Source organism: Bombus huntii, chromosome 8 (assembly GCF_024542735.1).
Source record: "Bombus huntii isolate Logan2020A chromosome 8, iyBomHunt1.1, whole genome shotgun sequence".
NCBI lineage: Eukaryota > Metazoa > Arthropoda > Insecta > Hymenoptera > Apidae > Bombus > Bombus huntii.
In genome coordinates, this window is record NC_066245.1 from 6,078,173 (window position 1) to 6,094,963 (window position 16,791).

The 16,791-nt window shown below is 40.6% G+C and overlaps 6 protein-coding genes across 11 annotated transcripts in view; 2 read left to right on the forward strand and 4 right to left on the reverse strand.

Annotated features, from left to right (window-relative positions):
* Nucleotides 1-16,791, reverse strand: part of LOC126868852 (uncharacterized) — a 152,077-nt gene that overhangs the window by 6,270 nt on the left and 129,016 nt on the right. The gene's annotated exons all lie outside the window — the stretch shown is intronic.
* LOC126868869 (RING-box protein 1A) lies at nt 2,338-3,672 on the reverse strand. 2 transcript variants are annotated; one of them, XM_050624818.1, is made up of 5 exons: nt 3,534-3,672; nt 3,340-3,367; nt 3,104-3,225; nt 2,906-2,991; nt 2,338-2,742 (listed from the first exon to the last, which is right to left on the reverse strand). In XM_050624818.1, exons 1-5 carry the CDS (start codon nt 3,624-3,626, stop codon nt 2,730-2,732), a joined length of 342 nt encoding a protein of 113 aa, XP_050480775.1. In that variant the 5' UTR covers nt 3,627-3,672; the 3' UTR covers nt 2,338-2,729. The 2 variants fall into 2 exon arrangements, with proteins under 2 accessions (XP_050480775.1, XP_050480776.1); XM_050624819.1 differs by lacking the exon at nt 2,906-2,991.
* Nucleotides 4,047-4,923, forward strand: LOC126868858 (vacuolar-sorting protein SNF8). The gene has a single exon (XM_050624802.1). It carries the CDS (start codon nt 4,048-4,050, stop codon nt 4,801-4,803), a length of 756 nt encoding a protein of 251 aa, XP_050480759.1. The 5' UTR covers nt 4,047; the 3' UTR covers nt 4,804-4,923.
* On the reverse strand, nt 4,860-7,619 carry LOC126868838 (sodium channel and clathrin linker 1-like). 5 transcript variants are annotated; one of them, XM_050624758.1, is made up of 7 exons: nt 7,230-7,619; nt 7,072-7,144; nt 6,519-6,999; nt 5,470-6,454; nt 5,281-5,409; nt 5,053-5,214; nt 4,860-4,987 (listed from the first exon to the last, which is right to left on the reverse strand). In XM_050624758.1, the coding sequence occupies exons 1-7, from the start codon at nt 7,265-7,267 to the stop codon at nt 4,960-4,962; spliced, it is 1,896 nt and encodes a 631-aa protein (XP_050480715.1). In that variant the 5' UTR covers nt 7,268-7,619; the 3' UTR covers nt 4,860-4,959. The 5 variants fall into 5 exon arrangements, with proteins under 5 accessions (XP_050480715.1, XP_050480714.1, XP_050480713.1 ...); XM_050624757.1 differs by having other exon boundaries at nt 7,072-7,147; XM_050624756.1 differs by having other exon boundaries at nt 6,519-7,144.
* Nucleotides 7,761-10,358, reverse strand: LOC126868849 (RIB43A-like with coiled-coils protein 2). The gene is made up of 7 exons (XM_050624790.1): nt 10,227-10,358; nt 9,919-10,059; nt 9,593-9,738; nt 9,260-9,500; nt 8,285-8,512; nt 8,027-8,133; nt 7,761-7,952 (listed from the first exon to the last, which is right to left on the reverse strand). Exons 1-7 carry the CDS (start codon nt 10,347-10,349, stop codon nt 7,811-7,813), a joined length of 1,128 nt encoding a protein of 375 aa, XP_050480747.1. The 5' UTR covers nt 10,350-10,358; the 3' UTR covers nt 7,761-7,810.
* The window catches only part of LOC126868827 (uncharacterized), a 54,274-nt gene continuing 51,153 nt past the window's right edge, over nt 13,671-16,791 (forward strand). Inside the window, exon 1 of the mRNA XM_050624738.1 lies at nt 13,671-14,039. Coding sequence (XP_050480695.1) covers nt 13,673-14,039 — 367 coding nt within the window. The 5' untranslated portion in view covers nt 13,671-13,672. The remainder of the gene's footprint in view (nt 14,040-16,791) is intronic.

Genomic DNA, 16,791 nt, shown 5'->3' on the forward strand with positions numbered 1-16,791 from the left:
CCAAGCGTGGAAAAGGAAGAAAAGGCGATGCGACAACGACGGGACCAGGAAACCTTGATATATCCTCCAAACACAAGAAGAGAGAACGTCTTGGCGGATTTATCGGAACAGCAGATAATGGATGGTCTCCCAGCAGGGGAACTTTTTTGAATAATATAACGTACAACTAGCGGAAATGCTTCGATTTTATGGCGAATTGAAATACGCTTATACCTTTTCCTCTTTGTCCTTTTCTCCGGTAAATACTGCAATAAAATAATCGCCCGCCGAAAGGAATAGCCTCTTGTTGTCGCCCACGGCCATCAGCGGAGGACCGAAAACGTATCGACACGTGAAATCATTAAACGTTCGAAATAAAATTATCTCGGCGAGAGCGGAGCGTAAAGGAGCCATGCGAAGGGTCAGCGGCGATTCTCTTTCTCGACCCAATTACACGAGGCTTTAATGAATTTTCGATATGGTCGTAGCTGCCCGTTACGACGCGTTGATAAAAAGAATGAGGAAAAACAAGTAAACTATTCGGTCGCTGTCGATGTAACTGAAATAAGGAGAAACAGCGTGAAGGTGGACAGGGAGGGGTAGACTTTGACGAAAAGATATGACAGTGGTATTGAGTGGAACGACTCTACCCGACAAATACCACTGGCGGAGGTCGTCGATTGGACGATCCTCGGGAATGTATTTAATTCGATTGGACTCTGCCTCCATCTGGACGAGACAAGAGAGAAGAAGGGAGGGTAACTCGCAGCAAGGACGAGGGAACCTCTGTTTCCGGCGGAAATGAGACCTTCGCGACTCGTACTCCCATCCTCCGCTACCAATTTTGCCTCCTCCTGAACGCTTTCTCGAACCTCTTCGATCAGCCTATGGCCGTTTCCCTAACCGAGCTATCTATCTATCGCTCTCTATCTCGAGGGTGAGAATGCAAATCGTATTTATATTGTATCTCACGCGACCAGGTAAATATTTCAAGCAGCCATAGTTAGCCGCGTTTCGTGCGAAACTTGCTCTCTGGAAATCATTGAAATCCGCTTGCCGAATTACCCGCGTTTCCCGCTCTTTCCAGCTGCCTCGTCCCTCATCCATCCCGATCCGTCCCTTTCCACGTTTCGCTCTCTTTCAAATATTTAAATTATAAATATTTACCGATGTCGCGAAACTCTAGTTTCTGACCGAAACGTGCGACTGAAAGCAGACGTTGTAATTTGACAGCGATATTATCATTATTGGACGACCGTTTATTGCGATTTATTGAAATACATGGCCGTGCGTCGGGCAAATTGGAACTTAAACAAATCCCATTTCTACGATGATACCGTGTTTTCTATTATAGCAGTGACTGCGTAGGAGAGTAGGAATGGTAAGCTTAGTAAAAATAAAAAAGACATTAGCGGAAGAAAAAAAGGAAAAAAAGAAGGAAGGTGAGACGAGGTAAAGTCGGAGCCGGAAAGACTTACTAATGCTCCGTCGCAGCTCTGCTGAATGTCGCTTGGTCTCCATGGATGTAATTTTCACTGTATGCCCGGATTAGAAGCCAGCTCGTCGGAGGCTCCTCCACGGTATGCCGCTTGATAAGTATTGCCCCATACCTCTTGAATACACTAGAACTGGAAAAGGGATTCGAGATGATCTCAAAGCGGTCGATTGGCCTCGACGTGTCGTTACGGGTCACGGAGATAGGCAGCTGTTATGTCTCATTAAAAATCCAGGTGCTATAATAGCGCGGATTAATGATAAGAGCATAAAGGCAGGAGAATCATGTAGGTTGTCAGAACGTAAAAGCTATTATTACGATACCTGTCGTTGCCATTTCGATGAGATTGAGTTTACTTAACGTCTCGAGAGAAAAATATCCATCAATCTTTCCAAAGAAGTAGATCTTAAGAAACCAATACCTGATACGCATACTTTTATATATAAATTTATCTATATTTAACACGCGTGTACACAATTTTTGCGACACGGTCAATGTAAAGGATATTTTACCTAAAGATATTGAAACATCTTTCTTATAGGTCTTGTGTGTGTCGGTGAAACCAATATCTATTTAAAGTAAAAAAATTGCTGATCGAAAGAGTGGATTACGTGAATTCACCGTTCTTGAGAAGGGCAAGGACAAAACTTTTGCTAGATGGTATTTCTTACAATCAGATAAGCGGATCATTGGAAAATTCGGTAAAAAAATAATCCTAGGGAAAAATGCACCGGCGTAAGATACTTCTATATCTCTGTATTCGGCTCTTTAACTCCAAATGATGCTGTGAAAAAAAAAATGTAAAATTATAGTTGTGTGTAGAGGTAGAGGTGTGCTTTTTAATGAAACGATGTGAAAAAATATATGGACTAAATAATTATTTAATTTATTTTCCTTTATTTATGTTCTTAGGACTAAGAAGTACATTGTCATATAATGCATAACGGATAAGATAAGAAACTTTCAATAGCTCATAGTTTTAGTATTCGCTGTTTTAACTCAATAGATAGATCATTATAAAGTTGATACTGCTGGTGCAATAATGTTTTAATCACGTTGTGTTTCAAGCAAATTTGTAATTTATTTTCCTTGCCAAAAGCACTGCGATGACGCTTGTAGATATGCCGCCGATTTTTTTTTTATGATGCTGTTACGTCGATTATTTAAATGTCTTTTATTCACATATGTAGTTAAACTTGCATCGGCTTTGGCATTCTGGAGGGTTCAGATGTTCGTGGTAGTTGAACACACTCAGCTAATGACCGTATCTAAAATAAATATAACAGTTGCATGTCGCAGTTAGTATATATATAAAACAGAAAAGTTATACAAAATATATGAACATTTTTTGTGCTTCTTCTACAAACACACAATTTTCAAAAGCTTTAAGAAGCCTGTTGTGTATTGTTGTTTGTTGTAAATTGTACTCACTTTTGGAACTCCCACTCTCGATTATCAAGTGGACAAACTTGTCGAGTCTTCAACCAACGTGAGATGCAATGGAAATGGAATGCATGCTATGCGAAAAAAAAGTGTAAAAAATTAAAATAAAAAAGTTAAAATATTTTACTTCTGCTGTTGATACTAAATGTGTATTGTAACAAAATGCTATAACGATAAAATGCATACATTGCATACACCCCAAGCTACGGTACATTCTTCGCTAGTAGCTGACGCTTGATTTGCTTGACATTCAATACATAAATCCATTATATGATTACGGCAGATCGCGCAATTATCTACTACAATATCTGTAAAATAATAAATTTTATAATTATTGGAAAAATCTTGCGACATAGGTATTAAATTAACCATATTATTTTTTACAATAAATTATATATATAATGTAATTTTCGAATACGTACCCCACGCCCAAAGGGCCACAGCATTCCACTGTAATATAAAATTTCGTATTTTCAATTAAATATTACAGATAAACCATGCGAATGTAATAAAAATGACAACGCAAAAATGAGGTTAGAATTCGTGGATTAATTTCTTAAAACTTTTTAAATTTATAGGAGATTTATGAAATATTTTCCTAATTTCTTTGTCTCACCTTTTTTACTTCGAAACGTTTTTTCTCTCCTTTACTACTACTCGAAGTTGGTAAATCACTTTCTTCATCATCAATTTCCATTGCCGACGCCATATTTAAATTTTGATGTCTGAAGCCAACTGATACCTGACACCTTGTGTAAGAGATTCGAAGTACAATGTATAGGCGATACGAAGGCACGAATCTGTACGAATGTATTTACAAGTTACAAGTTTTTTCAATTATTTAACATTTTGTGCGCGTCATAAATTGTCATATTGTATAAACATCAATACCTTCATTTCGTATTGAAAACAATGTTTAAGAATCAAAGTATCTATTGTAGAAACGACATATAGTACTATGTCATTGTATCGACATTAGGTTATGTTTTTGAAGAGGACCTAATGCATGAAGGAACATGACAGTTACTTCGACCATTTAATAACTAGATAAGACCATTTTAATTTTGTTTCGGTGTAATTTCTAGTCCGTACTTTTGTAATTCGTAACACAGTATAAAATATATTGCACGATGAGGCGAAAGGCAGGCGTTGGTGCTATTCAAAAACAAAAGCTGGAGCGAGAAAAATATAGAGATAAGGGAACTGAGATTCAAGAAAATCAGTTTGAGCAAATGACAAAGCATATGGAAACATTTCGCGTGAATTTAGAAGAATTCGCCTCAAAGTATAAAAATGAAATTAAGAAGAATGCACGCTTTCGGCGGCAATTTACTGAAATGTGTGCATCAATAGGTGTAGATCCTTTGGCCTCGGGTAAAGGATTTTGGTCAGTTCTTGGCATAGGAGATTTTTATTATGAACTTGCTGTTCAAATTGTCGAAGTTTGTATGGCTACAAATTATAAAAATGGTGGATTGATATCATTGGACGAACTTAGGACAAGATTGATACAAGCCAGAGGCCGTAGGAAAGAACACCAAGAGATCACAAATGAGGATTTATTAGCTGCAGCCAAAAAATTACGAATTTTTGGAAATGGATTTTCTATTGTTCCAATTGGACGTGGCAAGCATTTAGTACAATCTATTCCTGGTGAATTGAGTATGGACCATACTGCTGTGTTACAGCAAGCTAGTTTATCTGGAAATGCATATATTTCAAGAAATATGCTGTGCAAGGAGTTAAAATGGGAACCAGATAGAACACAAAAAGCCTTGGACCACATGGTAAAAGAAGGACTGGCATGGTTAGACGAACAAGGTGAAAATGAAATATTATATTGGTTTCCTAGTTTATTTACAGCCTGCATTGTATCCAAAGAGTAAGCACAATATTGACTTTACTATATATAGATAGACAGTGTTTAAAAAAAGGATATCTGTAGCATAAAATGTATTTTTATTGTGAATAAATTTACATATTCCTGTAATATGTACATGATGAAACATCCATTATAAAGTTCTTGTAGATGCAGAAAAATATCACCTAATTTCATTTGGTTCATTAAATCTAAAACAAAATATCCATAGTTAGTCCAAAATATCTTATATTACATGAATACAGTAAATACAGACTTCTGTATATCCTCAATTGCATGTTGTGCCAATTGTTGTTTGCAAGTTAATAATTCTCTATTTAATTCGTTATTTTCCTTCTGTAAGAAATTTATCTTTCCCCTGAGTTCTTTAGATTTCCCTTGAAATTTAACTGTCAAAGATTTTGCTTCATCCCTCCATCTAAAATGTAAAATAACATAATGATACAGATAATTTCTTATTTACATCTGGAAAAAGTTTATGTACTTTTTACTTAATTTTTGGTGAACTTGAACGTGATTGATTAACTCCTTTGTTTTTCTATCAAATTTCTCTTGCAATTTATTCATATAATCTGATAATGCAGACTGACAACAATGACATTTGTTTTCAACTCTGTAATAGAAATATTTTTTATAATATCGCTTGACTTAATAAATACTTGTATTTACTTACGTAATATCAAAGCTAGGCTTATTTTTGACATATGGATTTATTCCATCAGTAATGTCATCTCTAAATTTATTTTCCTTTATACAAGTTGCTTTATGAAGATTAACTTCAAGTTCTTGAATTTTATTTTCAAGAGAGTGCCTTTCATTATCTCTTTTCTGTATTTCATACTCAAAATCATGTTTCAATGACTTTAATTGCAATACAAGATTTTCTTTATCACCTAATGTTTTAGCTAATTGATTCTCTAAATCCGAATATTGTTTCATTATATCTTTATTTTTATGATCAGCTTTATTCATCTGATCTTGTATGTTACTAGTTTGCTGTTCCTCTAACTTCTGTAATTTATCATTTGAAGTACCCAGCTTACTCTCAAGAACAATAATTTTTTCTCTTAATTGCTTAATTTCCATATCATATTTATTTTTAGCTATTGTTTCATCGTATACTTGTAACTGAAGTTCCATACGTTTGGCTTTTTGTTCATATTCTAATACTTTCACATTTAAATCTCTACGTATTTTGTTTGATTCTTCTTCAGTAAATTTCAATTCTCTCTGAGCTTTTTCTGCTACTGTTATTTTTGCCTTTAGTTCTGCCTTAAGTTCATTGATCTCTGTTAGATACCTTTTCGTATTTAACTCAATCTCATCTCTTGTTTTTTTATTCAACTCTTGTATTTTTACATCATATTCATTACCTATTACATTTAGTCTCTGTTCTAATCTGGCTTTTTCCTCCAATACAAGAGTTTCACGACGAAGCACCAAATCCTTTTCTCTAACTGCAGATTCTATCAATTCAATAACTTCTCCCATCTTAGTCTTTGTTTCCTTGTCTCTTTCCATTACGTTTGCAGCATATGTTTTAACTTCATTCAACTGTTTTTCTAATTCTAATTTTGCTTGTACCATTTTATTGGTTTCTGTTTTGGCATAAGCTAATTCCTGTTTTAACGTTTCTATCGTCAGCTGGTTATTCCTGTCTTTTTAAAAAATAAAAATAATGTCTCTATTTGTTATTGCAAATTATAAATAGATGTTACTGACCTTTATCATGGGCGCTCATTTCAAGATCTTTATATTTTTCCAAAAGTTTATCCTTTTCATTAGTCAAACTGCTAATTTTTTCTTTACTACTTTCATACAGTGTTTGATGTTTGATAAAATTATCTTTGGCCAACGCAAGTTTTTCCTCTAACATTCTAATAGCTTCCGAGTAACTTTCCTTAATAGCATTTGTTTGTTCTTGATGAAATTTTGTCCCTTTCCCGTACACATGAAATCCTTTTAATTGATCTTCTAAGGCACTTACAGTATCCAGGGAAATATGCCATAGTTGCAAAGCTGAATCTTTTTCTGTTTCTAACAGCTTAATACGTTCTTGTAAATTTTTTATTTCCTTTTTATGTGCATCTTCGTCATCACATTCTTCTAAATGAATACGATTCAGGGATTCTTTTATATCGGTAACCTTTTGATTCTCATTTCGCAGAATTTCTAATTCAACTCGCATATTGTATTGTTCTGTCTGGAAAGTGGATATATAACAAATATTTTTAGGTGTATATATACAATGTTTTAATTTGTACAAATGGTATACCTTGCATAAGTGCAAATCTCGTTTGAGGTCCTCCACAATTTCATATTGTTCTTCGAGCAACGTATCCCGCTCGCTGCTATTGATAAAAAAAACTTACCAAATATATTTATCATAAATAAAACAAAGAATACAGGAAGATATATAACCTTAAAGCTAACCTTTGTTTCCGAGCATCATCGTGTTCTGTATCGAGCATTTTATCGCTAGAATGATTTATGTTTCGCAATATTATGTTGCGTCAAGGAACATGATGAAAGATATATTGTACGTTTAATTTACATTTGCAATGTTTCGGGAGATATTTCAAGCAACATCATTGAAGCCGGACGCGTAAACATCAACAATGTTTCATTTTACCGATAGCGCACAAATGCATGCATTCAACAGGATGGTCGATAATAGTACATAAAATGTTAATATCCTGCAGTATATTTAAAGCATTGCAATAAAATCATACATTAAAATTCCAAATTCATGTGATTGTCCGTAAAACTTTCTCTGTTATAAAATACAAAACATGATGTGCAAGCAGATGATATAATACCGACTGAAGATGATTCATGTAGCGGCAAATTTATCATTTACCAACAAGCCAACATTTCGAATAATCGTATTCGATTACACGTAGAAAATGCTCGTGAAAAGGTAAAAGTATAAAAGTTATGAATAGTAAGTATAAAATATACGTATCCATATAAAAAAAGAGTCATTTATTCGTATCATTGTATAAGCTTTCGTTTTAGCGGGCGTCTCTGTTAAATTGTTCAAAAAAGGCTGCAGTCGGTTTGTTTTTGTAGAGCACACGGTTCAGATAATCCTGATGAGATTTGTGCTGTTGCGCGAGTTCCAAGTTCTCCTCTGCTATCTTCTTCTTAATCTCTCTGCAACGTATCGATTTATTCAAATCCCTCTTTTTTTGTTATAATTCAACAAATGTTTAACCTAAACCTCTTACGTTCTTCTCCGGTCAATTTCACGTTGATACGAATCCGCTATCTCTGCCTGGGTGTTCATTAACCGATCCCATTCCTCGTCCCTTCGCTTCTCCTCTAATCTCATTTTCTGGAAAAAGAGGTTTACCCTGAGCGAGCCAAATTTTTTGTTCCCCTGGCCGTGCCCTCGCATGGCCGTGACAACGGTTGGCACTGTTTCAACCATCCGCGGCGCATCGTTAAAACCGCGCAAAACAAGCGTTCATTCCATCGGCTTTTACCTCGATTTCTTTCAGCTGCTGTGTTTGCGCCTCTCTGAAAACCCTAAGCTCGTCCGCAGTCATGCCCTTGTAACGTGAGGCCAACGGTTTGTGCGGTCCATGAGTGCTCTCCGCCTGCTCTTTGGCTTCCGTAAGGAAGTCCCCAGTCACGTGATTGTAGATATCCGCCTTCTTGTCCTCCTCCTCTTGAAGGGCTTCGCAGTGGCGGCGGTACTTCTGCTCCTCAGCCTGTCGCAAGGGGACGAAAAACGAAGCCGGTCATTCGACTAAAACGCACGATCCAACGGAGCGTGACAATTTAAAGAGAAAAAAAAGTGAAGGATCAGAACGTGTAGGAAGAGTCGGGGAAGCGACTGAAGGATCGTTCGTCGTGTTGTTACAGAGACTCGTACGTCGATGACGTCACCAAGTTTGCTCATCGACCGTAGCAACCTCGTCGTTGCTGTAAACGGTGCTCACCTTCGGCGAAGGTTTATGTTAACTGTGTAGCCCGTGCTCGGGACGTGTTAAACGACGAAGCGACAATAACTCCGTCTCGTCGGTGCAGTGACACCGAGGGAATTCATCAGCGAACAGAATAGAACAGCCGTATCAAGTACAACGAGATTTTGCCACCGTTGAACTTTGACATTTCACGGTTCGTCGTCATTGGCTCGTTCGCGACGAGAGAAGAGACAACAAGAGAGGGAGGGCTTTAAATCAATTAATGAGATGAAGTACCATCGAGCACTTAATTATCTGAATTCACACTTTCTCGTCGTTCACGAACAACGACTAGTACGCAAATACCTAGAAGAGGAACACGACAGGGAAACGGATCTCCGTCTGTATGAGAAGGAAATTCGATTCTCAAGCCGTGTTCCCCGGCTTGTAAAATACAATCGTCAGATAATAAGATTCTTATCTTTTTCTTGCAGTTCCTGACGCTTTGTTCCCGATTGTTTCGTCGAAGGACTAAATAGGAGAAAGCCTTACCAGAGCTCGATTAAATTGCGCGGTGGCTTCGTTCAATCTTCGACGACAGTCCCGTTCCATCTGATCTAACGCCATGGCACGCTTGTCCCTGGAGATGACAGCTGCTTCGTACGCTTTCTCGGCTTCCTCGCGTTCCCTCTCCGCCTGCATACGTTCGTTCTTTTGCTTTTCGATCCACCACCTCATCTCTTCTTTCTGCACTTTCGACCGTTCTTTTGCATTATCGTCCTCGCCCGCGAATCTGCAGCATTCGACCATCAAATATTTAACATCGTTCCTTCTTAAGCTCGAGGAGATTCTCACGCGAATGAAATTTACTACGACAACATTTACTTCTGTCCAAAACCAGCTTCAAAAGAAAGGTCGACATCGCCTTTTTTAAGAGCAGTCGGATCGTAAAGATCGAAATCCCGACGCTGTTCAGCACGCTGATACTGCTGTCTAAAGTGTTCGATCTCCTTATTTATATTTCGCCTTTCCTGGAAAATCAACAAATGACAAGGTGTAACGTGGATTCCGCTAACAAAGTATTGAAAAGGTAAGAAACGCGCAAAGAGCAACGAGTACGCGAACAAAGTCGGAATTTTTAACGATGACACTGCAAAAGACAATTAATCATCCGGCCGTTTACTTTTTACCGTCCATAATTGACAGTTTACCTCTTCTTGTTCTTTTTCCAGCAGTAAAGCGACCTTACTACTGCGAATCAAATTCTCGTCGAGCTGAGATTCTCGGGCCTGTTCCAGCTCACGCTGCTGCTTCTTTTCCGCGACCTGTTTGTCCAAGAATTCCTTGTCTATCTGCGGGTGTTACGGATAAAAATTATTATGCCGGACGTTCTCGAAAGCGCAGCATGATATATCGTTCTTTCGCGTGCGTATACACTTATCGTTTTTGTCCTTCATGCACGATCGATCTGTAACAGGTTATCGTGCTCGATGGAAACACTTTGCTCCTTCAGACTTACTCCGATTTTCCTGAATCGTGGATTGAATATTCGTTCCTTTCTTTCCGCATCTATCTGCCGTCTGCGCTGAATGGATGCGGCCAGTTTCAGGTCTTCTTTGGTCGCGGTTTGAAACTTCAGCATCGTGCCAAATTCGATCTACGTGAGGACGAGCGTAACCAGAGCCCGAGTGTCAGCTAGCCACGAAAGCCGCAAGAATCACGTGGAATTCGTTACCATGGAGCGTTTGAGCGATAAACATGGCGTTACCTTGTCAAAATCTAACGCGTTCTTCGTATCGAAGCAGAGGATGAGAGATTCCTCTTTATCGATTAAGAAGAAATTTGGCCAATTTTACTTTTATCTACACAAATCGGTTGATAATGTTGGATTGCTTTTAATTAATCGTAAACACGTGATTATATTATATAAAGCGTGATATTAACGCCATTAATCATGTTTGAATTCAGACGATAGTAGCATCTATTTGACGCACATATATAGAGTGCTAATAAGAATATTTGCATGAAAAAGTCACGTGAAGAGCAGATGTTGAAGGAGTAAACATGTGTCGTACAACGTATCTGTTGACTCGGCGAAAGTCATTACGGATGATTCGTGACTTTACGTTTCTGTATTATCACGCTTCTGTGAACGTCTGTATCGATCGTATATACATATGTACGTAGTTCATAGCGTGTTGGCGACCGCCTACAATTGCAGAGCTTACGACAGGAATAAAGAACGAATTTAGTCGCCTTCTTTGATTTCTTTGTGTGGACGTTGTGCTTCGCGTGACATCGTGACTCACGGAGCCGTCGTTGTCGCATCGTTTTCTTCGACAATGAGAACTCTGTAATGAGAACGAATTACGAATCAAACGTAAGCATAGATTTTAGAGCGGTGTCGAAGGCACGTGGAAGCCACGAGAACGCCACATTGTTTATTAAATATTCTAGGCTCAAATCGTTTTGCGCGAATCGCGAGAAGCTCGAATAAATCGTCGTGAAAGGCAAAGCCTCTTTACGGCTTCCAGCTGGATACGATGAAAAGAATATTATACGCTGTTGGTACGCGTTGCCATAGATTTTAAGGAAATACTCGCCTCGTTTCCTCTTTTATCGATTCGAACGAACGGTGCAATTTGTGTCTCTTATTTTATCCAAAGATTCCGCTATGCCGTTAATACTGCCGGAAAGTGAAAAAAGAAACGCGCTAACAGACGAGATTTCACTGATCTTTAATTACAGGGACGTAGCCGGAGGAAAAAGCGATTCGTTTATTACCGTACGATAGGTCTGTTTCCTGTTAATTACATCGCTACCACGATGATTATGGGAAACGTTTCGATGATACTCGCGTTGAGAGTTTCGTTCGACTACCTCGACCATTGATATTCTTCTATGCGTCATCGAACGACGTTCAACGACGAGCAACAGTTTTCGAACAATGCAAACGAATATCGATGCTGTCACGAATTTTGCGCTCTTATTAGAATGTGTTAACACGATCGTGGTATTGTATTCGCGGCTAATGATTCTAATTGTTCGCTTAATGGGAAAACGCACGTGCCTTCGGTTGACCTATATTTAACGTATCGGGCCATATGGTTGGAGATTGCCAGTGCAGATCATGGAAAAGAGGTTACACGAATAACTGTCTATCTATAACGTGGAAGGAGACGATCAAGGTAAAAGATACAAACCCAATGGTTTTTGTAGCAAATTCAATTTTGTATGTTTAAAACGAGGGAGTTCGGATTTTAACGCGCAAAGGATCATAACGATACAACTAGGAGTTGTTTGCGTAATTACGATAAACCGAAGAAAAAGTAGTCTTCTTACTTTCCTTTTCCTTAAGTACTCTTAATAACGAATATAGATTAACGTACAAGAGTTGCACGTTTCCTGTATAACGATTCGAGTTCAGAGAGTGAGGTTTGCCAGAAATAAAACTCTCCTTTGAAGCATGAGACGTCTATTTGTGTCATATTTTCGCAATGGCAAGTTGAGAAACTTAAAGAGCAGTCGTTTCTGCAAAAATACGTTCTTTGAATGTATACGGAGTTGCCGATTAAAAGAATCGCTTCATTAAAAGTTCACTCTTCCAAAGAAGAATTTATTTAAGATTGAAAAAAGATACTAATTGTTTCTGTTTTTCAGTTATGTTTACCTACCGTATGGCTGTCGATATTAATGAAAGATAAATAAAATTGAATGATATCTCGAAATGCCTGACAGAACTAAGAACTCACGCGCCAATTAAAGAAAAAACAAATGCACACATGTATATCTGTCTGTATGGTGCAAAACTTTAACGTTATAAGAAGTACGAAAGAACAAACCCATTCAAGAAATGTAAATCCACTGCTCCTAAAAAAGGAATTACACGGATTAGCGGCGAGTTTTAATTCACACGGTAGTTTTCTCGCGTTGATAAACAAATAAAAGAAATAGCAAATAATAATTGCAATATCGAGCGCAGCATTTAAGTAGATTCCGCGTGGGGACTCGCGGAAAAATGAGTTCCATGTTTTCGCGGTACCCCGCACGTCCGATCCAAAGAGAAGATGCCCCGAAGCGAAGCGAGACTCGACGGCGCCTGCGTGACCATGTGACGCCATTGGCGAACCGGGCAGCTCGTCCGCTAGACATTCAGTCTCGCCTCAGCATCGAGCGAGGTTGTATGTGTTCACGGTGCGCAATTGCTTGGCAAGCTATCACGGAAGTAGTCGAAGCTCGAGTTAATCCGACGGTGGTCGCGCTAACGTATTCGAAGGTACAAAAACACGAAACAAACCGGATCGCGTGACGTCGAAAGTCGAGCAAATATCGCGAGGCTGAGTGAACGCTAAACTTTTCCTCGTCCCGTACGCCTGGAACGGATCGGTCGAAATCGATCGAAACATTGTCAAATAACGAAAGGTGTAGAACAAGCCAGGAACAGGGAAAAAAGAAAAAGTAAAGGAGGAAGAAAGAACGAAAGAGATATTCGCGAAGCTCGTTCGTTCCGCCTGTAGTTATCGTTCGAACGGACGATTAACACGCGATACGCGCGCGTCCCTCTTCGTCTGTTCTTTTTTTTTTTTTTAAATCAGACTACGAACCATAACTAAACCCTCGCGTCCCTCGCACCGTTCCAATTAACGTTCCAGTGATAAACACGTGTATCCGAGAGTGCAAGGGACAAAGAGAAAGGGCAACCAGACAGGCAAATTTGTTCATTCTCGTTGCGGACGATGCTACTGCTGTTCGGCGAGTGACAAATTCTAACTAAGGAGGCATACAAACGTATATATACACGTATAATACATCGTACACACGTTTATTCCGTAGTGTTTGTCGGTACGTTCGGCTCCGTGAGCACATCGCGGAGAGTACATGCAACGATCGGGTGCGTTATCGCGTGTGTCGAATCGTCGTTACCCTTACTATGCACACTGAGAGGTACCCGATTACTATGAGAGAATGAGTTGCTCGGTGAAGATTTCGTGTGGTAAGAACTGGAGCGGGTCGCAGCGGAGGATCAATTCCCTCGCGGAGGAAACGACGTGCCCTACGGCTGGAAGCACAAGCTGCGCCGGCTTAGCGGGCCAACCGAACGCCGTAGCGTCGACGTCAACGTCGACCACGGCCACCACGTCCACCACAACCACAACCAACACCGTCAGCCCGAGCACGCTGACCAGCGGTAACCAGAGGCTTGCGCCGCCGCGTCCTGTCAAGTCGATCGCCTCTAGAAAAGGGGAGGATACCACGAAACTGCTCAAGTACATCGACGATAACGTCATCGGCAAGAACGGCACGTTCTTCGGACCATTCGGCCGCAGGAAAGGTCAGTGATCAATATAGTCTTTGCCCCTACCGCCTCCTCCAGCCCTGCTGCCCCCCCTGCCCCCCACCAAAACCCTCGAAGCTTCTTCCCTCTTTCTCTTTGTGTCTCTCTGTCGCACTTTCCGTGACTTTCTTGTTCTCTCGGTTTCTCTCTTTCTCCCTCTTCCCATAGCCGACACTACGCAACGGATGGATCCGCGACACAAAGAAGCGCGCGTCTAGCAGGGTCCACGAGCTCTCGTTAAGGTCGTCAACATCGTTCGATTAACGCGACACACTACGAGCTGTGTGTGTCCTATCAATAAAATCGAAGGTTCTCGTAGCTTCGACGAGTCCGAGTCTGACTACATACGAGGAGTGTCTACTGGACCGCTTCACCTCCGTTTCTTCCTATTTATTTTGCCCACCTTGGTTCTAGATCGTTCCACCTAAACACGCGTGCATTTCATAGAATCAGACCGACGAAGCCTCGATGTTTCTCGAGCAGGTGTTTCTGCTCGATGTCTGTTTCGCTATGTGTCGGACTGACAGAGGGGATACCTTACAAGTGCACTTGGCATATACCTTTCGTAACACGATACTTCGGCGAGCCGCGCGTGGAAACCTCTGCGTTGCGAGTATGTATCTCCAATTAGGAACATAAAAGCGCGTCGCGCGCTGTTCGCCGCAACTGCGATCGATATCGCGAGGATGATCGTTTCTCCGCGTATCCCCGATTGTTGTTGTTGACGCGATCGCGTGCGTGATACGCGAGATTCTGTGCGAGGTACAACCTCGCGAAGATCGGTCTTACCCGAGGGTGTTCCGTTCCTCCGTTGCAGGTAGAAGCGGCGAGTAGCGAACGTATATACGTATGAACGAACCGGGCTCGATCGCGTACGACGTTTGCATAATTAATTCCCTTCGGTATTTCGCTTTCGAGTAGCGGTAAGAGAGGAGAGGATATCGAGAGGCGCGGATAATGTAAGCGTTCGTTCGTCAACGTAAACACTCGGCGTTCTGCTACGGCAACTCGCATGTTGATTCTGTTAAATATTCAAAGGCACGACAATGTTGCGCGTCGTATTATTTCGGTGTCGTTGGCCTACGGTCAATCCGGTCGAAGGACATCCATTCTTCTGTCCTCCGCCGAAATTGTCTGTCGAGTTTCGTTCCTTGGTAACACGGCCCGAGCTGGATCCGATATGCGGGAACGTTAAGACGGGATAAGGGATTCGAGAGGCGTCGATCTACCGAGGGCGGAAGCCAGGCTCTCTGCCTCTTTCTTCCGGGTGACTTCGTACCAATCATGGCGACCATGTCGCCCGTCGCCGTTTTGATCGAGTTAACTATATGTATAGTTTCACCCCAAAGCGTAACTCGGGTGTGTCTATCGCTAGAGAAAGAGAGAAAGGGAGATGATAGAGAGAGAGAGAGAGAGAGAGAGAGAGAGAAAGAGGGTACGTCGATGCCGACGATGTTCCGGGATCTCGTGTACACACGCTTTCTGACCGCCGCCCACGGAGGGCCACGTGCGATGTAAATAAATTGCCACCGCCGCCCATTTTAAACGATTCGCCATTAGAGTGTGCCTCGTATTCCGGCTAAACGCTCGCCGATCTAATTTTCCTCGCGAAATATCCACAAGCTATGTCTCTTTAATCATCGTTTCTTAGGTGTCTGGCGACGGATTTATGTAAACAGTAGATAAAGGACGGTGTCGCAATTGCGCAGGAAATTACTAACACGTTCGAGATCGTTCTTTTAGCCACGGGATTCACGCGGCGAGGCTACTTAAACGTTCTTTCCTTTTTTCTCTCGTTGAATAATGGATTCGCTGGGATGCAGAGAACCCGAGTTGTTGAGTGATTACAACGTTTGATCCGCTTTTTATGCGAACGAGTAAAGTGAACAGTACTGTATTATACGTTCCTTTTTTTTTTATCGGATATCGTTCACAAACCGATTCTCTTTTTTAAACGTCGATGTTTGTTGTACATTCCAAGATCATAACTACGCGCTTACATTTGTTATTAGCGGTATTCCCGCGAATAATAACGGCAAATATAAAATCAGAATTTTTAGACATTTTTTTAGCTCCATGTGTTTTTAATCTGAAAACGTCCGATCGTAGGAAAGGAAATTTAAAAATACTTCGAGGAAAAAATACGTTTATAGTTAAAATTCGTCATTCCTATTTGAGACGTTTGGAGATGAAATTAGGAACACGTGAGATTACAGAAAATCGACAGCTTCTCCCTCTCTTTGACAGGAAAGCTATTCGTGGTTACGCTCAGACATATTCCACCTATTAATAGATCTCGTAATCTGGCAAACAATTATCGTCATTGCTCGCAGACGTAACGTTCTCTGGTAGAGCGAAGAGCGATCGCGAATATCGTCCAAATTAATGTGCCATCGGGTTAATCCCGTTCGAGGCAGTGGCATTATTAGCGTTAATAGCCCGGAGCGTGGACGAGACGCGTGATTCATGAGGAGGTCGAAAAAACACGTCGGACCAACGGTCGAAAAACAAGTTTCTCGAGTCGACAGATGGGCCAGATGTGTGTCGGTCGCCCAATCTGCCGATGTACCGATTTGTCATGAGAACGCCGATACGCAAGGTCGTCCGTTTTATCCGGTCTGATGTATACATATCATATCGCTTGAGAGTCGTGCCAGTCTTATAACACGACCGTATAAACCATTGGCGTGTCTCACGTAACGAAAATATGTATATACATATACAATCTGGACGCAATGTAGACGGAAGG